Source organism: Plectropomus leopardus, chromosome 10 (assembly GCF_008729295.1).
Source record: "Plectropomus leopardus isolate mb chromosome 10, YSFRI_Pleo_2.0, whole genome shotgun sequence".
NCBI lineage: Eukaryota > Metazoa > Chordata > Actinopteri > Perciformes > Serranidae > Plectropomus > Plectropomus leopardus.
Window position 1 is genome coordinate 17,541,638 of NC_056472.1, and position 23,277 is coordinate 17,564,914.

The window sequence follows — 23,277 nt, forward strand, 5'->3', positions numbered from 1 at the left end:
CCACCGTCTGTGGTTGCTTGGCATCCAGTGGCACCTGGGGCCTGGCACTAAATGATGTAACTGTCCTAAGTGCATAGGCTACTTGTTAACCCAAGCTTGAAAAAACATCTGTGTGTGTTTGGGTACTTTATTATGCCTCAGTGCTGAGGGCGAAACAACACAGGAACATTCAGCAGCCCACCCCTTACCCCCCTGACTTTAGTTAAAGTTAAATATTAAGAAACTAAATTCAGGAAGAAATCAGAAAGGAAAAAAATCAAATTAACAATTGAAACTCTAAAGGCAAATACATTTTAATGATGCTTGAAATGATGGTGACTTCTGTCTGGGATTCAGTCATTTTACGTTATTGTCATTGGTAAGATTTCCACACACTCAGCTCTATGCTGCGTTTCACTTAGTTTTGGGTTTTCAGTCTGTCAGACCTTCACCAGAGCATAAAGAAAGACTGAAAGCTCAGAATAAAGTGAAACACTGCAGAAATCTAAATGTGTAGATATGTTTGGACTGATGCTTCCAGAAACTTTGCTAAAACTGAGCCCGGTGACATGAGCGTTGGTCGTCCTGCACGATCTTGTCACTAATGTATTGTTTGGGATACATTAAATGGTCAAATGCAGGTATAAAAAGTAAAACCCCTTAAATTTAACATCTGTGCATTCATTTTGCAATATCAGACATATTTTTCAAAGAAATTAGAGATACTCCATTTTTTATTTATATTGCATATATATCGTTATATTGCAGTGCCCCAGAGTCCATAAAACACCCTCCCTGCTCACTGTGTTTGAAAGTTAAATATGAACTGTGGTAAAGTTAAAAACCCTGTGCAGGGAAGAAATATTCAGATTTCAGGGTCTATCGCATGCTATTACAAAAACAAGGTTCTTTTTTTCACTAAAAGAAAATTAATGGGGAAAAAAACAATTCAGAACTGTATTAGTTGCAACTGCCAAAATAACACTGCTGGGATTTTCTATCATCAATACAAGGATAACACTAGCCTTAAAGCAAATTTCACAGTACAGTTTGATTTTTTTTTTCATTTGAATTTCCGTGAATGGCATGAGGTATAATTCAAAACAGTAATCTCAGTGCAACAATACCAACATGGCCAGGTGCACGTAAAAACCTCAGGCTGCAAAAAAATCTTTACCACCTAATTTATAAAAGTGATGACTCAAACAAATAAGTAGAAAATAGAGTTTAATCTCCACAATTAGTCAAAAAACTCAAACTTATTTTTTAAACCAAAAGATAAGAAACATTCCTATATGCCAAATGAAAAAAAATCTTCCCTTCGTATGTTCGTCACTGTGGCTGCAGGCGTCTAGCTGATAGGAGCCCCTGTTGTGACCAGTTTATAGTAGGCGCCCCTCTTGGCCATGAGATTATCATGTGTGTCTTGTTCTATGACAGCTCCATTAGACATCACTGCTATAATGTCAGCAGTCTGGATAGTAGACAGCCGGTGAGCAATGACGATGCAGGTTCGTCCTTTTCTCGCATCATCCAGAGCAGACTGGACAGTCTGCAGGAAAACAGAGCTGTGTAAGAACCCTTATGAGGAGATTTAGTAATGAACAGATATATTTGTACAAAGGGATGCCCTACTTCATGTTCATGCTGTTTGATGGTCTTAAGAAATGTATTACCTGCTCACTCTCTGTGTCCAGGGCAGAGGTAGCCTCATCTAGTAGCAGGATCTTCGGGTTTCTGACGATGGCCCGCGCAATGGCAATGCGTTGTTTTTGTCCTCTTGACAGCTGGGAGCCTTGGGCACCAACCTGAGTCTCATATTTCTTAAGTTTTGCAATTGTATTGAGAGCAGAGGAGAAAGGAAAAGGTCACAAGTTCAACAATGTTGTAAATCTGTACCACCACAATCAAATGCTTTCTATTATAACAACTAAACTTTTTGGAAGATTATTTTGTCCATTTCCCGAGAATCAGCCAACAGTAAAATTCAGTTGCAAAAGCCAGGTTTCAACCTTTGGATGGCAGTCACCATGTGTACTTAGAACACAATATGTACAAAATTCTTATAACTTTCACTAAAAGGTCAAGAGTTGGCCCTGAATCAATCAACAACACTACTAAATACCCATATATATTGCTTTCCAATTGAAAAAAAAGATGTTTGGGTGTTTGGCTACTCTTTAACCGGCAGAATAATAATCAGGATTTGCAATGGCAATATATGTGAAGGTGTTACTTGAAATCTTTCCACTCACATCTGGTAATGTCATCACAAAGTCATGAAGGTAGGCTTTCTTAGCTGCCTCAACAATCTCTTCCATGCTGACACAGCATGTGTTATTTCCATACTGAATATTCTCCGCTATGCTGCAGTCAAACAGCACCGGCTCCTGGGACACAATGCCGATCTGAGATCTCAGGAAGGGCACACTGACTGTGTGAGACGGGCGACCATCAATCAACTGCAAATAAAAGATGACATAATTAAGATGTTGGAATAGATAAAACTCATTTTGTGATTAGTAAAATGAATGTTCAAATCAATCTTCTTACCACTTGGCCTTCATTGGGGTCGTAGAACCTTTCCAACAGTTGAACACTGGTGCTTTTGCCGCAGCCACTGCTCCCAACAAACGCTAATGTCTGACCAGGCTTCACAGACGCAACCATGCCGTTCAACACCTGGATATCTGGCCGAGTTGGATAGGTGAAGTTGCAACTAAGGAACTCTATTTCACCTCTGAAGTTATCCTAAAGATGGATAACAAGGCATAATCACTAAAATGTATCATCATGACAAAATGACATCCCATTATGTCTGATTCTTTACTACATTCACCAACCCATTTCTCTCCATTTGTGTGGCTTATGCTGATTTTAGGAACTCGGTCCAATAGTTTGAATAACTGAGCAGCAGAAATTTTGGCTTTGGCGTAATCTGGAGTGAAGGAGGAAACTTTGCCCAGTGCTGTCCCACTGATTACTACAGCTGTAATCACTCTGAAAAAAAAACACCATAGAAGCACTGTGTTTATGTTTGATAATAACATCACAAACCACAAAATAGATTTCAATTCGGGATCTGAAAAGACAGATTTTCCATTGGAAACAATAATTTCACCAACCTGAAAACAAACATGTATTGCAACCCCTCAGAGCTGACCAGAAAGCCTCCATATCTGAACGAAGCAGCATACGCCATAAAGATGACACACTGGGAAAAACCAAAACAAAGCCCGTAGATGTTGGCTCTCTTCTTGGCAGATTTAAATGGAAGCTGCAGTTTCTGCTCAAATGATTCCACAAATGAGCGCTCTTTGGTCAAGCCTGCAATCGTCCTGATGTTGGCAAGAGCCTCACTGGATACCTGCAACCGAAAGTTAAGCGCTTAAACTGTGGGTTTCTCAGAGAAATATATCAATGGACATGAATGGCATATGGTCTGTGGAGCTTACCCGACCTGCTGCTTCCATGGCTTTTTTATCTTCGTTTGCAAAACCTGTCAGCATTTTGGCTTGAAACAAGCCAGACAGCCCAATGAGTGGCAGGAAGCACATAATTACCAAAGTTAACTTCCAGCTGAAGTAGAAAGCAATGATGAAAGACGCTCCAATGTTGGTCATTGAGTGCACGATCATGCCGATCTGAGATCCTGTTGCCTAAAGAAACCATACCAGGCACAGGCAAAATAATGTTGTAATGACCATGCCAAACCTGTGCTTTTTTGCGTCATAAATCAAGTGAAATATGAATACAGTCCTGTAAATCTGTTACTTACCCCCTGCACCATGGATGCATCAGTGGCCAATCTGGTGGTCAGAGCTCCAGGGCTGTTGCTGGGGTCATCAAACCAGCCAATTTCCTGTCTCAACATGGCCTGGAAGCCAATTTTTCTTAGACGACGGGTCAGCAGCTCCCCGGATTTAGCAAAAGCATATCCCTAAAACATTCAATCAGAGTCAGTCTGCGTGTAAATCTTTATTTGTTTTGCTTTTTGCATACTTATAATTTCTTAAAGGGGACCCATTAAGCTTTTCTGTTATATATATATATATATATATATATATATATATATATATATATATATATATATAATATAATGTTATAATGTAGACATTGCTATTAAATGAGTTTCAAATAATGGGTTACACCTTTGTAAAAGTAATCCTGTGAGTAAAACCTTAGGCTTTAAATCTACAGGATGATGTTGTAATTATGACCCTGAAAATGAGCATAATAGGTCCCCTTTAAATATGTTGTCAATTCTGATGCAAACCTGTAAAAACTGGGAAAAGAAACTAGCCGCTGCCACAATGCAAAACAGAATGCATATCCCATTGATCTGCTCCCTCTGTTCAGTCATGTCACGAATGCCAAACGTCTGCAAATACAAAGATCATATAAATCATTTGCACTTTAGCAAACTACATCAGCTTGTAACATTAGCAATGGGAGTATGTGAAATACATAACCCTCACCCCGAGAATTTGGCTGAACAGGACAGCATAGACGGGGTTGACAGAGCCGTTGACAGCAGCTCCCAGCGAGCCCAGCAGCATGTAGGGCCACTCTGGTTGATTGTACTTAAGGATACGTGCTACTGGGGCAGGCTCCACATGTTCGTCTTCATCATCCTCACATTCCTGTTAAAGAAAATGCATTGGAGCTATTAATCTCCACAAATGTCTGCAATGAAATAAGTATATTACAAAGCATAAACAAAAACCTCATTACATTTCTTGTTGTGAACTCCTTGTCCGAAAGGATCCTGAGGCTGTCTGGTAATGTGTAAGTTGACAATTTGCTAGGAGATCGCAGTCGAACAGAGTCCCTACAGTTGTAATAATGAGAACATCAGATTGTTTTTTAATTTATACTCATTTTAAATAGTTTTTTTGCTGACAATATCTTTCGGAGCTGGATCTATTTTACCTTTTGCTGGATGTGCGGCTCCTCGGGTTTAAATCAAAGTTTTCTTCAAGAGCTTCATTGATCACATCTGGCAGAGAAAAAAAACAACAAATCAATATGGCATTTATACAAGGATTGAAGTTTCTCTTGCTCTTTAACAGACACAGGAAGGACCTTCGCACACTCTATAGGATCACCCACTTGCTTCTGATGAATGCCTCGAAATATGCTGTTTCAACCAATCAGGGCGGACCCACCAATCTCTTGTGATACTGGGAAACTGTGGCCACAGGGTGACAAGGTTAAAGGGCCCTGCCTGTATACACTGAACATGGGCTATTGGACTAATTTTTAATTTATAGGCGTACATGTTGTTTTGACTACTTCTCAGCATCCTCCCCAGTAAGATCTGACAGAATAAGGCCATGCTTACAAGCCTGTGATGCATAACTGGCGGACCCACACAACAACCACCACCTCCAAATATGCCTGACAAAAGAAGGCAGGTAAAAAAGCTGGTGGCTGACTGACTGAGCCAAGACTTTACATGAAAATTCCAGCTCTCCTTTAGGGCTACGCGGCAGGACAATAATGAAATTCCTCTACTGATGATACAATATATGAAATTATCATCATAGAAAATGCTACAGAGAGAAGCACACAGATATAACAGCCTGTTCTTACTCCCAAGTCATCAAATACTGCTGCTTTTTAGCGATGTTGGTGTCAGACACCAATGCAAAGAGGCACCTTTTGCAGCGGTATGATACCCACCAGGCAGCTGTGGCGCTACCACATTATAAAGCAACAGTAAATCCCTACATGACAGGAGGGTGGGGAGGTGGATTGGTCCAACAAACCCTGGACCTTTACCTGGGAGCACACTGTTCGCTTCTCATGTAAATATCAAGCCAAACCGTAACTTTTTTTAAAAAACTAATCCATGTGCTTTGTTACATAAGCAAAGTAACCTAGAAATGAAGTGTTTAACCAACGTTGTGAGCAGAAACTGTGCATTTCCTGTCAAGATGGAATGGTGGAAGATGGTTATTTTGAAAAAACACACAATGCATGTAAGAAGCATACATTGCATGCCGTCCCCGGACGTCAACAATAAACGCAGGAAGATACCTAATGCATCATATTTTGATGTAAAGGTCCGCTGACAATTAGGGATGAAAACATGTTGCAGCATGTGTTGTATATACAGTAAATATCTGGAGACACATATGCTGCAATATCCATAAATGGCCACAACCTATAGGCAATAAGTGCATTTTTACATTATGGCATGCTGAGATCAATAAATCAAATCAATCAACTGCTGAGAATTTTTTTATTCAATAACACATTTAACTGCCCTTGCACAGTCTCACCGCCATTAACTGTTACATCTTTTTGTTGCCTTTGGGAAAGACCCAATGATGATGGCTCTCTGTGGCTTTGGCCCAGCTTCTCAAGCAAAAATAACAAGTACTCTATCTCTCCAGGTTCTAATGTGAGGATTTGCTGCTTTTTTTTTTTTTGTCATAAACTGAATGTTTTCTATTTTTGAAAGGTTAAAGCAAGACATTTGAAGATATTACTTTACACTTTTAGAAACTGTGATGGAGAAAGATAAAAAAAAAAGAAGTATCATCAAAGTATTTTTTCTTACTTTGATGGTTAGCAGCCTCAAATAAATCTTACCTTTAGCTGTGTCCGATGTGCCTTGGTTCTGCAGAGTGACCAGAGTGAAGTAGACACCTTGCCTTTCCAGCAGCTCATTGTGTGTTCCCCTCTCCACTGCTTGTCCATGCTCAAAACCAATGATGACATCCGCATTTCTAATTGTGGACAGGCGGTGGGCTATAGAAATCGTTGTCCTGCCCATGCGCACCTGCACATACACTAGTTATTAGTGTCATTCAAAAAAAAATGTACTTAGCTATGATGTCTACAGGCAGAGAGTGGCTCACCTTATCCAGTGCCTCCTGGACCACAGCTTCGCTCTCATTGTCCAGGGCAGATGTGGCCATATCCAGCAGCAGGATCCTGGGGTTTCGGATCAGAGCTCGAGCAATAGCAATCCTCTGCTTCTGTCCTCCACTCATCTGTCCTCCCCCTTCTCCCACCAGAGTATCAAATTTCTGATGGATAAATTGTAACATGTTCATTTTGGGGCTGCGAAAATGTTAATAATAATAACTGTTGTTCTGTATTACATGCATATGTGTACTTCTACCTGTGGCAGATCCATGATAAAATTATAAGCATTAGCCTCTTTTGTTGCCTGAATGATGTCCTCCATGGTTACTCCGGGTCGACCAAACCGGATATTTTCTGCAATGGTTGTAGCAAACAGCACTGGCTCCTGCTCTACAATACCAATGAGAGATCTGAGCCACTGGATATTTAAAGTACGAATGTCATGGCCGTCCAAAGTCACCTGAGAACAAGAATAACAAATGTAATATTACTCTGACGTCTCAGTTGGTGTCCTGTTTGTTGGTGCAAGTGTTTGCAGATTGTTACCATTCCTTCTTTTGGGTCATAAAACCTTTGGAAGAGCTGGATTGTGGTGCTCTTTCCAGATCCGCTCGGCCCCACAAAAGCTGTAGTTTCTCCTGCTTTGATCTGCATGCTCAGATCATTTAAAATCTGAAAAAGCGGTTGGCTCTTAAAGAAATGAATTTTGAGAAGTGAGAAATGGACATAAGGAAATGTTTATTGAAGAAATTTACCTTGACTTCAGGCCGGGATGGGTAGTAGAAAGTGACATTATGGAACTCAATATCACCTTTTACTCTGTCTAATTTGTGACCTTCTTCTGAGAAACAATTGATTTCTGGTTCCTGTGAACATAACAGCACATTACTTTATTTTACGAGGAAGATTCTCTCTTTTAAAATGTACTGTTTAAAATCTGTGTTGTATGTGCAGTAAAGTCTTAGGTATCAGCCCTGATTTTACCCGGTCAATTGTGTCAAAGATTGTTTTTGCTGCAGCACGACCAGAAGCGAAGGCCTCCAGGCAGGGTGAGGCCTGTCCCAGGTTCATAGCAGCCATGAGTACTCCAAAGAACACCTGAAAAAATACAACATCATACAGTGAAACAAAAGCCACTGTCTTTCAAATACTTACATTATATAGAGCCAGTGCTCCTGACCTGGGGGTTGGGAGCCCTGTTGGGTCACAAGATAAATCTGAGGGGTTGCCAAACAAGATAATCTCTTTTCAAATGTTTCTCGAATCTTTGCTTTTTTGCAAATTATTGGAATTTTTTTTACAGCATCAGGTTGAAACATTGCCTATAACAACATAATAAAAGGAGTACAAGGTGGGCTGGAGGGGCGGTGAGTCGGTCTGGCAAACCCCGGACTTTCACCTGGGAGATCAGTGCTTCTTGTCGGAACCAAGAGCCAAACCATGATGTTTTTTTTCTAAACTAACCACGTGTTTCTGTTGCCTAAACCTAACCACCCACGCTTTTGTAGCCTAATCCTAATTATGTGCTTTTATTGACATCCCTGCGTTGGTTGCAGCATCCCAGAACGTAAAGAGCAGATGTACAAAGACACCTTGAGCATAATATGTATATGTGTAAACCCACTGACAAAGCACTGATATGTCACAATTTGGGATGAGAAGGTGCTGTTTCCCTGCCATAACCTAGTACAGTGGTCCCCAAAACATGGGACCTGGGTCCTCCCGTGGGGTCACAAAAAAAATCCAAGGGGTCATGAATTAAAAGCTTTTGTATGTAAAAGAAATTTGGTTCTGCTGTATTTTATTATTGGAAATTTGTACCTGACTACAACTCCAGCCAAATTATTTTTTTTTATTTGTTTTTTTTCTAATCATTGATTTTACTTATGAGTTACTGTTTAACAAAATGCAACAATCTGAGAAAAAAACAATCACTCTTTTGGTTGACAAGGACATCTCAGAACAAAATTTGAAATATGTCATGAGGGGTGACAAGATGACATGGGTTCATTTTCAGGTGTCACCAGAAAAAATCTTGGGTATCATTTACATAAAGTATAGGAAGTTGCATTTATGCATTTATTTTTACATACCTGAATCAGAGTACCAGGAGTCAGCTCCTTGGTGTCAATGACCAGCTTTGATCCATACCAAAAGGCCAAAGCAAAACACAAGAAAATGATGCACCACAGGTATCCTTGAAAAATGCCTATGATGGTGCCCTTTTTCACACCCCAGTTCTGAGCTTCTGCAAGGTTCCTGTCGTATCTGCACAAATTTCACATTCACTTTCATTTCAAATCCTGGAATAATATCTCATCATCATTTGCAAAGCAGAACAACCATTTGAGATGTTAAAAAATGTCAAAATACCTTTCAGCCTCTTTTTCCTCCCCACCAAATGCTGCCACTGTCCTGATGGATGACAGGACTTCGTCAGCCACAGCCCCTGCCTTTGCATATGACTTGAGCTCTCGTCCTGTTAGCCTGGCCACAGCCTTCACCAACGTAATAGAAAATTTTACATAATTTCTTGACATGTGATACCACATACAGTTGCAATGTACTCCTATCTTGAAAATCATTCTGTCTGACAACTTTACCATTGCCATAAGTCCAGCTGCTACACCAATCAGCGGGCTCACGGCTATGACGACCAAAGTCAGCTTCCATCCGCCAATAAATCCAACCATGAAGCCAAACACAAACGTAGAGATCCTCTCAATGAAGATTGACACCTGGTCAGCGATGGCGTTGTTGATCTTGTTGATGTCACTGTAAAGGAACAGAGACACTATTCTGTGTGAAGCATTCTCCCAGGTTTGCACTGGTAACAACCATATCTGCAGATAAAGAGCACTCACTCTGACATCCGTGTGTTCAGTTCACCAACAGAGGTGCAGTCAAACCATCCAATCTCCATTTGCATTACTTTCCTGAAATAAGCCTTTCTCATTCTATCAATTTGCCTTGCAGCTGCTGTCACCCAGAAGGCAATCTGTAGTCAATAGGAAAAATGCATATTTTTGATTTTGAGGTGAACTGTCTCTTTAAAGTGGAATATGGCAAGCATAAATACTTACCTGAAAATAACTAACAACCAGAACTCCTAATCCAATTCCAATATAGTAATATGCAAACATGGTCATCTGTGCTTCAATATCCACCCTGCAGAGAGAATAAAATGAGTAATAGCAGCTCTTAATCTCTGATAACAATCACATCAGCCGTTGAACAGAGACTCACCCACAGTACACAGTGCTGTTTTCAGGTGTTTCATATATGGAGCCATTTTTCCAATAGATGGTATTGTTGAAGCATGTCTTGTTAATGTCTTTCAGTTCTTGGACCTCAAGCTCATATGCAACAAATGTGTTTGTCATCCTGCCGTACACCAGAAGCATGAGAGGTGAAGCTGCACCGTGTATGAGGGCGCACAAACCCCCCACCACCATCATCACGGTGTCTTTGCAAGTAGCAAATCGAAACTGCGACAAATAAATTTAAGGATTTTCTTAAAAACATTCTTTCAACAATATTTGTGAGAATCCATTTGTATACTTTTGTTTTGATTCATAATAAATAAAAGACAGGAAATGTACAGTGGTGTGGAGACATAAGAACATGACTCAGATCCTTCAGCCTACTTAAGTGAAAGTACCAATACATCAAAGTGCAAGAGTCTGTTAAGTAAAAGTGCTATGATCAAGATCTTTCTCAGGTAACATTTCATGAGTATTAAGCTCACTTGAAGTTCCAAAAGCACTCATTTGATAGAAAATGACCCTTGAATTTTAAAAGCGTATATGGCATGTTTTTATGTAAAATCTTAATCTGAGAAATAACTGGTAACCAAGGCTGTCAAATGAATGGAATGGAGTGGAAGTAGAAAGTAGTATGAAATATAAATAGTAGTAAAAAAAGTCAAGTTAAATACCTCAGAATTGACCTTAAGTACAGTACTTGAGTAAATATAACCTCATCTTCCACCACAGGCTAAAAATCCAACTTTTCATTATACATCTTAACAGCCATCGCTAGTACTTTATATGTGTTTTTTATATAAATAAACTAATAAAAACTGAAAAGCAATCTCTAAGCATTTCTACTGCACTTATTGTGAGACATTCTGGACAAATGAGTCTGTCATATGAAAGTAACGTTAAATATACAGAGTTTCTTTCTACAACAACCCAGCCACCACCTGTTTTTGAACAATATGAGCAAAGAGAGCATTTACCAGTTGAAAGTATCCAACACTCAGTGTCTTTTCTTTTTTCTTCTCTTCTCTGTAACACGTGTGAATTATTGTAAGCCACTGGAATATTTCAAAACAACTGCAAACATTTTGTAGTCTGAAACAAATTGTGGAAGATTTCATTCTTGCACTTACCCATTCTCAATATCTGCTAAAAAAAAAAAAAAAAAAAAAAGAGGTAAAAGTATAATTAGTCACCCATCATTTCTCATTTCTTGACTTTTTTTTGACAAAGCTCTACTTTTGTTTTGCCTCCCTTTTGCAGTAAAAATAGATCACTCACCTCTTTTATCAGAACCTGTTGTTGTAAATTTGATTGATTTCTTCATGTTTGCTTCCCCAACTCAAGCAACTCTGTGTCTTCTCTTGGCAACTGAGGATAAAAACAAAAAAGTCATTGGATGTTTATCAGAAGATCCATGGTCCAGTGAGATTCAAGCGATCAAGTTTTCAAACTCATCATAGTACACAAAGTCTACAAAGTTAAAAACAATTATTCATTTTGTTTCATAGTTTATTCACAGAGTCGATAAAAAATGTAAATAGAAACATGATTTTAGGTCAAATTAGATGTGTGAAATGGGACACCCTGATAAGCTATTCAAAGCTTGTAAATAGGGGCCCAGACATTAAAAGACATACAAGGTTACAAGTATACATTGCATCCTGCAACTTCTATTGTTCCAGAAAAAAATACAACTTGGAAAAACTTGGAATATCAAAATAAGTTCATATTTATTTAATGTTTAAAGTCACCATTGCCACCTGCTGCGTACTGTGTGTACTGACACTGATTAAAAAGGCACTACTTGTTTTGTCCACATAAAGACACACATGTGAATCAATTGGATGATACAATGTATTTATCATGTGCAAAAAATTAAGTTTTGATCCAACAGCATGGATGTTAGATGTGAGAAAAAAACGCTACAGCAACACTCCGCTTTGAGCAGCTTAGTTTACCAATGTCAACAACAAAACATTATTTTACTGTACATAGATTCTCACACAAGAACAGCAATTATTAAAGAGGAAATCTAGTTGAGCAGAAGCACAGCATAGCACTTATGGTAGAAGAAAAGAAAAACATACTGTACCTGGACTTCTCACTGAATGTCTGTTATCTTCAGAAATCCACCAGCACCACTGAGGCTCATCAGAATAAATTCCTATCTTAACTAATCTTATTTTCAGGTCACCTATGCCTCTCCTTTCCCATTATCTACACCTCCATTAGACTGATATGAGTTGTGACAGCATGATGGCCTCTGCTAGACTGCCTTTGTGAGGCAAAATTCAATCACTAAGCCAAGTTAATGTTCATTTACTACTATTATTGACCTGTCTTTTTTTTTTTTAAAAAAAAAAAAAAACCTAATGTTTTAATTTTAACATGTGAATTTTAAAAAACTTAAAAGCATCCTCTAGTATAAATGTGTTTATTAGTTATCATGAGTCATTGTAAAATAGGTAAAATGGGTGTCAATACACGCATAACCAGATTAAAATATCATGAACTGTTAAGTCTCTAGAATTCATCAGAATCCATTTGTGAAATTTTGATTCATTACAAATTTTAATGAAGTTATTCATCTCCACACAGCTATTTAACCAAAGTAGTGACCAAGCAAATATGCAAATCTGGTATAACTTTGTAACCATATATTTCACCTGTTTAAGGATTCATTTTTTATTTAAGTTTCTAAATACACTAAAATGAATTTTGTGTTTCATAAGTTCCATCATCCATTTGCCTTATTTAATAACTTTTTAACTGCCCGACAGTGTGGAGTTTCCTTATTTCATAGTTAAGTATTAACGCATGAGTATATCAAATACTTTGTTTATTATAAGTGGAAATAAAGACACACTTAAAAAGCCAATCAGGCATATGTACGGGGGTTAATGCCCGCTAGGACAGGAGGGCTTGAGTTTGGAATTTGCTCCTTCTTTACAGCCGGTTATTATTCACAACACAGGTGATTGATAATACAACAGGAAGGAGGGGGTGAGAGACATGCAGTAATAAACACTGACTTTGATGGTTATCTGCATGAAGAAGCCTGCACGAACATCTGCATGCAAATATAGGTGAAGAAAAGTCAAGAAAATCAAGTTTATCAAAGTATATGTATACTTTGGCCTTCGGTGTATCTGTACAAAAAGTGTAAAAACGACATGTTGTGGCTACGTGTGTTGTTATTTTGTGGCTGAGCGCAGTGACTTGCTGTAGTCTCCTGGTTACCTGGCATCCTAACAGTAAGGACAAGTTACTGAGAGACATTTACCACAGAAAAACACTGCAAGCAAACAGACAGAGAGGGTGTGTCTGACTCGTGAAGTCCATTCATTCTTTCTTGAAGGTGAGGTGAAGTATGTGACTGCATATCTGCTGCTGTGAAAGCCAACTAGTAGCTGTTATCATCATTAACACTGAAAACATGTTAAACTCCTTAGGTCCTTTTAATTAAATTCAATCAACTTCGTACTGTTTGTTGAGAAGCAGAAGTAGCCTTTCATCGACATCGACTAAAGTTGTGCAGTTACAAGGTGAATCAAAGTATTAAGGGAAACAAACTTGTGTGACACACACACACACACACACACACACACACACACACACACACACACACACACACACACACACACACACACACACACACACACACACACACACACACACACACATCGTAGCTGCTGTACAAAGGGATGAACATAAAGAGAAGGGCAGCATATATTGCCTCTAATTAACCAAAGTGATTGCACCTGAGGGAGGTGGATCCTTTCCATGCAGGTGTGTTTGATTTCTCCTCCTGTCAGGTGCGTCAGGTGATCTTACTGACGACTGTTCAACCCAGTTAGCAACTTTTGGTTCTAAAAATGTTCTGATAATGGTAATGGTAAATGCAGCATTTTAATAACATTTTCAGAGGCAAGTTTTCTTTCAGTTCCTGGAATGTTCTTCTTAAAGTTAGTAACTTTACATTCTCTGTAAACATCATCAAAATGTTAAATATGTTTGGGTTTTTTCGTTATCATTTCACATTACAGGAACATTAAATAAAAAATGTTCTGTAATTTCAGGCCTCAATAACATCCTGAAAACATTTTCTGAATTTTGCTTTGAAAATGTTCTTCCTTTGTTCTCATGTAACATTGTGGCAATGCTTTATATAACAACATCTGTCACTTCTCAACATCAACTAAACATCCTCAGAATGTTGCAGTTAAAACGTTACGTCTTAGTTAGCATTTAACCTTACAGGAACATTATTTGAAATAATAAAAATCCTTAAAACGCTCTTTGAACATTACATTTAATTTTTTTTAAACATTACTGCAATGTAAGCAAATGTTGTGGGAGTGTTACATGCTAGCTGGGAAAGCAGTAGATTTTTTTTAACATAAACACACACATACAAAAACTCAAAATGTTCTTGCTCTTTTTATTTGTGCATCTATTTTTTTATCCAATTGCTGTTTATTTGAATATCATTATTTATTTATTTATTTATTTATTTGCATTTAATTATATCACCATTTAATTGTATCTGAGGCTTTGGCAATATTGTTTTACAAACAGTCATGCCAATAGAGCAAATTGAATTGAATTGAATACAGAGAATTATTCTTTTAAGTTAAAACACATAACAAATATATTCTACAAAAACATGAATATGTGTCAATGCCTGCAATGAATATATACAAACGTATAAATGCACATATGAGCTACAGATCTATCTGCCATTATCATGCAGCCTCCAGCAGATGTCTCTCTTAACACATCATAACCAGAGATCTTAACCTGCTCTTACCCTGAAAAAAAGGTTGTCGGAGGACAGTTTCCCGGAAGTTACGCATATAAGCAGAAGGAAACATTGTTTTTAAAAGCCTTGTCATTACCACCGTCTCGTTTTCTGTCCTGACAAATCCCGTCCGGCGGCTCCTCAGTGCGACACTGAGTCAAAAACAGGTCAGTTTCGCTCTTTTGTATTCTTTAAAGAAATGTAAAGTAAAACCTAAAAGTAGAATCATATGGATAATATGGACTCTCCGTCCATCCATGTTATCATCTAGCATTTGAAATTATGGCGCGAGAAAATAATTAATGAATATTGTTTAAGATACAAAAAAAAAAAAAAAAAAAACCCCTGCCTCTTAGAAGTTACGTTTTTATATCACTAAATTGGGTTGTACTTATGTGACAGTGCCTGGATTATAATCAGATTAATTTTTTCTTTTAGTTAGTTAAATGCTACATTTGTTTAGTGGAGACACAGGTGTGTGTTTTTGGGGTGATGGAGGGTTTGTGACCTGACTGTCAGATTGAAGTGTTAGGCATAAAAGAATTTTGGGGGGGGTGTGATTTCATTGTTTTGATTGCTGTTTCAAGTTAGTTGTAAATAAAAGTAACTTTTAGGAGACAAGACTTGACTTTAAACTGTCTGTCAGGGGCAAATAGGCTAATGTAAAGGGCTTTTTCCACAGTATTATGATAAATACTTATCCTATTAATCGAGAAAATAATCAGCCCTCATATGCATTATATTCAACATTCAGCCGGTGTTCATCTGGCCAATATGTTAAGTGTAAGTTAAGTCTTGCACTGACCTTTACGTGTAATGTTTTGGCTTTTTTAAAAATTATTATTATAGAGTTCAAAGATCGGTTGATTAATTGAATAGTCAACTGACAGAAAATGACTTTGCAACACATAATGTAACATATAATCCATTAATATTTCAAGATTCATTGAGTCAAAGCCCAGATAAAAGAAAATAGAAAAACCTCCTTCAATTGATGTTGATTAAACACCTGATATTTATTGAAAATTGGATCAGACATTTTGAAAAAAGGTTAGTGAGACAATAGTGATTCAACAATAACATAAAAGGCAGTCTACAGTTTATCCCAGCTGACACTGGGCGAGGGACAGCTTATGTCCTGGGCAGGCCTCATCCTGCGACCCTATACCAAATGTATTCGCAAATATACATGCCTCTTAATCCTACACACTGGACCTATACATTTCTTTTTTTTGCACAGAACATAGGCATGAAAAAATATTTCAAAAGAGGGGCACAGGGCTACTCTGTTGTCTATAGATCATGATTATTAGTGTTTTAATGTGGCAGCCAGCTATTTGGCCAAGAATAATATGCACTCACTCCTTTAAGTTGTTTTAAGTTAAATTCCTTTGGCCATGATGAAGAATATGGAGAAACCTGGAAATTAGTTGTCTTCTGGCTGTCTTGTTTTGAAGTCACTGGGTTTTTTTCTGTTTTGTTTTTGTTAAATGCCTTAAATAACATCTGTGGTAAAGACAAGATCAAGAGATTTTCATGTTTCATTCTAAGACATAAAATATGTCAGGAAAATAACCCACTTGTGGATTTTAATGCATTTATGAGTCTTAAATAAGGTGGTTGCTAACAAGAGGTTAAATGAGACTACAGAGGTTATCAGGGACTTTAAAAGTCATCATGCCCAATGACGGTATGTGCCAGCATCACCCTCATCAGACGCTCGCACAGAGTGTGCAAACAAAATTGGCACTGATGGGGAACGAGCAGCATACCACTCTTTGGATCGTTATATGCCTCTGATCTACATGTTCACCCCTCTTAAGGATCTTGGCATCCGTACAAAAAGGTGCCTCCATAGTGAATCAAACCAAGAGTCATTCCTAAAGCCAGACAAACAGGTTTCATCATGTCTGAGTTACATGTTTAAACTTTCCACAGCAGAATTAAATTCAGCCACTGTAGTGGTTGTTTGTTTTGAGATATATTGGAAACTACTGTAGGACTGAAATAGTAATTTAGGTTCACTATGTAAGTTCAATTTAAGGGTCACTGAGTCGCTGCTCTGGAACTTTTAATCATATCACACAATCTTTATCTATTGATGAAGTTTGCTCAGATGTCAAGGAATTTAAGATGTTAGATTCTTTTATTTGATCTAACTGCTTTTAGGATTTCTCATCCATGTCGACCTAAACATGTAGATGAAAATCTCAGACTGTGTTAACAGCCAGGCAAACTCCTTTGTGTGTTGCAATCAAAAGGACCAGAAAAGCAGCTACATAGGTCTGGTGTTGAGATTGTTTTTACCAACTAAATGTTAAAATTCTCCAGAGAACTTGAAGTCCAACTGAGCTCCAAAAAACTAAAAAATAAAACATTTAAGGGATGCAATTTTATAAATAGCACATAATTTGTATTGGCCGATATTGGCTTAGAAATGAAATATGTCTGTATCAGCCAACATGCTGATTTCTGCCAATATCACACACAATGTTTTTATTTATTTTAATGGATAAAGTGAACATGTACAAAAAACATCAACCCTAAATTGAAGTATTTTTCTCATTTTTCACAAAGAATGAATATTGCATACATTGAAAAGCATTTAATTTGTTGTCTCCATCTACTGGCGGACCATCGTGAAGAGAGTGTGCATAATGTGATGTTAATTCCACAATAAAAGAGATATGATGATCACTTAAACTAGTTAGGGATAAAAAAGTGGATACATCAATATCAACATCGATTATCGGCTAAATTAGTTGTTTTATATTGGCAAAAAAACTATTATCTTGCAACCCTAGAACATTTACTTCTTTTGGAGCCAGTATAACATTATAAATCGATATGGTGTCGTTGCGAGTTATTTCTTTACCTAACTGACAATATGGTTTTTAGGAAACCATTCATCTCTGGAAATAATGTACTTGTATATCCTCGGACTGCTGGCTTATTGGCTCGCCTATCGCTGGTACAAGGAAAAAGAAAGAGTCACCAACAAGGAAGACAAATATGTCTACATCACTGGCTGTGACACCGGGTTTGGTCATCTCCTCGTGAGACACCTGGACACGCTGGGCTTTAGTGTGATTGCAGGTTGTTACACTGAGAAAGGTGAGGATGAGCTGAAGAAGATCACCTCCGACAGGCTGACGACTGTTCACCTGGATGTCACCGACTCAGAGAGTGTCAGCAAAGCAGCAGCTCTTATCCAGACTCTGGTTGGTCAGAAGGGTGAGTGGGCCTCATTTAAATGTTTGTTTATCAAAAGGTATTATGTTAATCTCAGGATATGCATTTTTGGAACCCATCGGCCACATTCTGACAACTATTTAACTTTTTAAATGTCAGTTGAATCAGATTTAGCTGTTCAACACAATAATTTGTTCCTTTTTGTTCCATAAAAAGTTTGAGGATTTGAATGGGGTTCAGCGGGGACGTTCAGGGTGACAGAGTTAATCTGTGCTAACTACAATGATGATGAATCGGAAATGTGCAACATGTTTTGGCAACGCTAGATATCAAACAAAAGCCAGAGACTGTAAAGTATTACGTTGCTTTCAATTTACCAGCAGACGCAGAAGATAATGTCATCTCAGAGCCTGTCCATACAAAGCTTCTCTTCCTCCAGGCAGCTTCCTCTGTCTCACTCAGACTCACTTTGGGTCTGGGTTCGCAGCTGCCTGAAACTGAGAGCAACGTGAAATTGAGAAGTGCTCACTCTACAGCTAAATTTGGGGATTAAAATGTGCCCAAAAGTACACCGCACACTGACTGCCAAAAAAAGACTGCTCAACCTGAAGAATCAGTTGACTCAGGGGACTGCGACTAATAATCTGAATCTTTCATTGAGCCCCCCCCCCCTTTTTTTTTTTTTTAGCTGATGGATTCCAAGATTGTTTGTCTGGCAACCAGTGGAGACGTCAGTGACCGTATGCACAATTATTCTGAGAACACTCTCAGAGAGCTCCTAATTTTTGCCAAAAAATATTCTAGCAAGGAGTCCTAGTTTAGAACTGATTTGGGAAAATTCTCAGTGCAACTCTGAGCAAGTAAGGGACAGAAACTTTAACTTTAGTGAGAAGGTGTGGTTGAACATGTCGCAAGGTATGATGCAGTCTTTTCAAAGGTGTGATTGGTTGTCACAAGCACACCCTCACTATGCTAGGACTTTTAACTTTTAGAGCTTCTAAATTACAACATTTATTTATTTTTTTTTAAATTTTAGAAGCTCTCTGAGCGATTCTTACAATGTTTGTGAACACAGCCTCTTGTCACTACATTTTCATAGATTCCTGCCCTCACACTCTGCGCACTGTTATCTGCCGAGGGCTGCAAACACTGCCCAAACGTTATCATGTAGAAATGTCCCAAACACCACAAAAAAAGAAAATACAAGCAGAGAACTGAGTCTCTGCAGATGGAGACATCGCCATACACTTTTAGGCAAACACGATAATGGAGAGGGATTATTTTTGTACGAGTGTAATGCATTGTTGTGTTTATTATCCTGTTGTGTTGCTCCAGGTCTGTGGGCCCTGGTAAACAATGCTGGAGTCGGTCAGCCGTCTGGTCCCACTGACTGGCTCACCATAGACGACTACAAGAGCATGCTAGCTGTCAATCTGTGCGGTGTAATCGACGTAACACTGAGCGTCCTCCCTCTCATCAAGAAGGCCAGAGGCAGAGTGGTGAACGTCGCCAGCGTATTTGGGCGAATCACCCCATTCGGCGGCCCATACTGTGTGTCCAAGTACGGAGTGGAGGCCTTCAACGACAGTTTGCGGTGAGAAAAGGCGCAACCATTTCATGCTGCACATACTTTTTTATTCTCATGAGTGTATTCTTGATTTACAGCGAAAGTCTCTTGTGTTTCAGTATAAATACGGCACCATTTGGAATAAAGGTTGCATGCATTGAGCCAGGCCTCTTCAAAACAAATGTGACCGATACAGGGTTAATGAACAATACCCTGCGTAGGCTCTGGGACAGATTACCCCAGGATGTGAAGGATGACTATGGACCTGATTTCTTGGAAGATTGTGAGTTACTCCACCATTGTTAGTAAATAATACTTAACTTTTTGATTGCTATAACTCAACACTTATAAAAAACTATTCATAAACATAGAAAAGATGAATTTGTCAAATGGTGCCCATCTCCCAAAAAATGATCCATGATCTTCCCCTTTTGGTCAATACTGAGACTTTTGTCTATTCATTTATTCATTTATTTACAAAGAGAAGAAAAATTTTTAATAGTTTAATAACTTTGATTGCTGTGTTGAATGCTCTTAGGGAAAATTTAGAAGTGCTGCACTTAATTTAATACCACATGTCAACAGTCTTTATGAGGAACTTCTTTTATGTACCTTTTTTTTTTATTTAAACAAGGTTATGAATTCAGTAAGGTAATAAAACAATCAAATTAGCCTACCAGCTATAGGTAGTAAAATATTGGGGGGCAATGGCTTATGTCTCTACTTCCTAATAATGTCTGGTGCCCTTCTTAGACACCCATCTTCAAATTTCATTGTGATCTAAACTATACACTTTTAAAGTTTTGTGACTGAGTCTTGCACAGTTGCAAAGTTATAGCGTGACAAAAATCTCTCCACAGACACACCTATAAACACGTGCCAAAATAAACAACACAGCCTCTATAGTAGTTCCTTGTTCATTAAGTGTCACCAGGACCACATTTTGTCATGATGACACTGACACGCTGATATGGTGAAAACAATACCAGCCGTCACATCTGTAATTATAGCAGTAAAGATTGGAGGTAATGAATGCACAAATGATTTTGAAAGGAAATAATAGTGCAGACACAAGTATCCAAAGCATCTCTGCTATGAGACTTTTGAGTACTAACAAACAATTAGACAGTTGAAGTGTATTTGTGTCAAGATTGTGTATGAAAAATCATTCCAGTTAATGGCGCCACTGAATGCCGCTCTTAAAGGACATTTACTTAAATTCTGTGAATTCTAACTCGATGCTAAAACTTAACTTTAACCCAAAAACTCTGGTGTAAAAGAAACCAGGTCCTGGCACTCAGGGTGGTTAGAAAAGCATAAAAGGCCTTATATAAACATTAAATAATAATTGCTAATTGAATCTGATCGAACCCTGTTCTGTTTCACTGCATTAGTCTTGCATCCTTTAACTTTTTTGTCAGTAAACATTGTAAACATCACCCACAGATCCTCATGATCATTTCGTTTGAAAGTTTTGTTGAAGGGTTTTTGCAGTTTGCCCTTGTCATACTGTACACACTGTGGTGTAATGTTATCAGTCTGTCATTAGACCTGTTGATGATGTCACAGGGCCGGCTCAGCTCGCTTCCAGGGAATAGGCTGTGTAATTAGTCATGAGACGACTGTTACTCGTGTATATTTTCCCACTAGTTGCACGAGTAAAAGTTCAGAACCATAAAACCAGAGTTTTTGGTATTCTCTGAGTGTGAACCCAACACAACACACACTTCAGTTTCCATATTTTTTTAACTGAGAGAAATGGTCAGATCTAGGAGATATTTTTTGAGCTGACAAAAATAAACCTGAAGTATGCTACTGGTTTTCTTACTCTTTCTCATGTTTGCTAAGGATCTGGTGCCCACTGGTGGCACAGAAAAAACTTGCACATTCAATTCTATCATGAATAAGTCATTTGATTAAAAGATAATGTATAACAGTTTATAAAAGATTGTGATTCTGCATCAGTTATAGGTAATGCTTCATCTATGGTAAAGAACTGTGTGTAATTTGGTGTTAAATTAAGAGAAAATACTTTCATTATTTTTCATGTATCTTAAACTGTATGTTCACATGTAGACATAAAGCATTTTGCTGCTTCAGCTGCACACTGACAAGTGTTTCGTGGTGAGTCATTATTTTGTAGAGTATAAATAAACCTTGTCTTGACTTTACCAATAATCAGCGCCAAATTACACAGCTCTTTCCAAAAAACGTCCTGAAATTATCATATATTATATTTACTAATTACAGACCTGTATATAAATGTTCATGTGTGAAATGGTTCTCTTTCAGCTCTCAAAATTTTGGATCAAAGGTTCGCGATGATAACAGACGGCGACCTGATGAAGGTGGTTGGCTGCATGGAGCACGCCATCTCTGCTGTTCATCCTCGTACTCGCTACTCTCCTGGATGGGACGCAAAGTTCTTCTGGTTGCCTGTGTCGTATATGCCAAGCTGCATCGCTGATATTATTTTTCGTACAATTCTCCCGGAAGTAACACCAAAAGTATCTTCTCTTTAGCTTCTGTCAAATCATTTGTTTAATAAAAAAAATGGGCTAACTGCAAGATCAATGATCTTACTTTTACTGCAATAAATGTTTGTACATGAAGGATTACAGCACTGATAGCATCATATACACAAAAGTGTGCCAAAAAAACATGTTATGCTTTTCATTATTCCTTTAGTCCAGGTATTATCATATCTGCCCTGTTAATTATAAAATCTACTTAAACACATGACATATAATGGCTTTGTCTTCTTTTACTTGAGTCACGATGAGTTTGAACACAGTGTCACAACTTACTCAACATTTATTTCGTTCCTGATGGACTTTGGCTCATCTGCCTCTGATTAAACCCACTCTTAGATTTTTGATGATGATATCCCTTCAATATTAAATACACAGAACAGTCTGTGGCCTTTAGGCTGAGGTGTGTTTTTGCATTTGAGGTAAACGTGAAATGCAGTCATCAAAACAAGGGCTCATGTAGTGATGGTGTTGTCTGTTAGGCTTTTTCAATCTTAAGGGATTTGAAAAAAAACTTACATAGACATAGATTGTTTTTGCAAAAAAAGCCTGTTAAGTATGTTTGATTGTTATGTATATATATATATATATATATATATATATATATATATATATATATATATATAATGCAGACAGAGAATCATATAAAAAGTTCTCTGAAAATATCAGGAAAATTAATCTTTGATGCGATATTCATAGTAAAGAATCTGCTCAAAACTCATCCAAATCATTTTACCTTTACCTTTTGGGTAAATTGTAAGTCCATCTGCCGTTGTTATTGTTATGCATTGAATAAAATATTAATAAAATTAATCGTATTTTCCACTAAAAAGTACATGGAGTAAGCGAGCCCTGTTTGTGACAGATATGGACTGCTTGTGAAAGAATGTAATTCTGCTAACAGTGAAGAGATGATAAGAGACTGTGTGTTCTTTGAGATTCACTCACCTAGTGTGACAGAGAAGTTACTGCATGTTGGTTCCAGACTAATTTTTAGATAAATCAGAAGTTGTGAGGTCTCATGACACAACAGAAAAACAACCTAAAACTTAAGCTGGTGGCAAC

General features: G+C 38.0%; 2 protein-coding genes across 3 annotated transcripts; one reads left to right on the forward strand and one right to left on the reverse strand.

The window, feature by feature from the left end:
* Positions 1–1,330: 1,330 nt before the first annotated feature.
* Positions 1,331–11,445, reverse strand: abcb11a (ATP-binding cassette, sub-family B (MDR/TAP), member 11a). The gene is made up of 27 exons (XM_042494299.1): positions 11,400–11,445; positions 11,252–11,267; positions 11,099–11,147; positions 10,105–10,346; positions 9,942–10,026; positions 9,723–9,856; positions 9,462–9,633; positions 9,232–9,356; positions 8,952–9,126; positions 7,843–7,956; positions 7,614–7,724; positions 7,405–7,530; positions 7,115–7,318; positions 6,849–7,019; positions 6,580–6,769; positions 4,912–4,978; positions 4,714–4,810; positions 4,458–4,622; positions 4,256–4,360; positions 3,758–3,919; positions 3,435–3,638; positions 3,105–3,346; positions 2,823–2,979; positions 2,533–2,730; positions 2,235–2,441; positions 1,656–1,802; positions 1,331–1,531 (listed from the first exon to the last, which is right to left on the reverse strand). The coding sequence occupies exons 1-27, from the start codon at positions 11,443–11,445 to the stop codon at positions 1,331–1,333; spliced, it is 3,912 nt and encodes a 1,303-aa protein (XP_042350233.1).
* A 3,556-nt stretch (positions 11,446–15,001) lies between these two features.
* Positions 15,002–22,423, forward strand: LOC121948818 (retinol dehydrogenase 7-like). 2 transcript variants are annotated; one of them, XM_042494300.1, is made up of 5 exons: positions 15,002–15,089; positions 17,821–18,156; positions 19,450–19,708; positions 19,786–19,964; positions 21,974–22,423. In XM_042494300.1, the coding sequence occupies exons 2-5, from the start codon at positions 17,844–17,846 to the stop codon at positions 22,201–22,203; spliced, it is 981 nt and encodes a 326-aa protein (XP_042350234.1). In that variant the 5' UTR covers positions 15,002–15,089; positions 17,821–17,843; the 3' UTR covers positions 22,204–22,423. The 2 variants fall into 2 exon arrangements, with proteins under 2 accessions (XP_042350234.1, XP_042350235.1); XM_042494301.1 differs by having other exon boundaries at positions 19,801–19,964.
* The last annotated feature ends 854 nt before the right edge of the window (positions 22,424–23,277 follow it).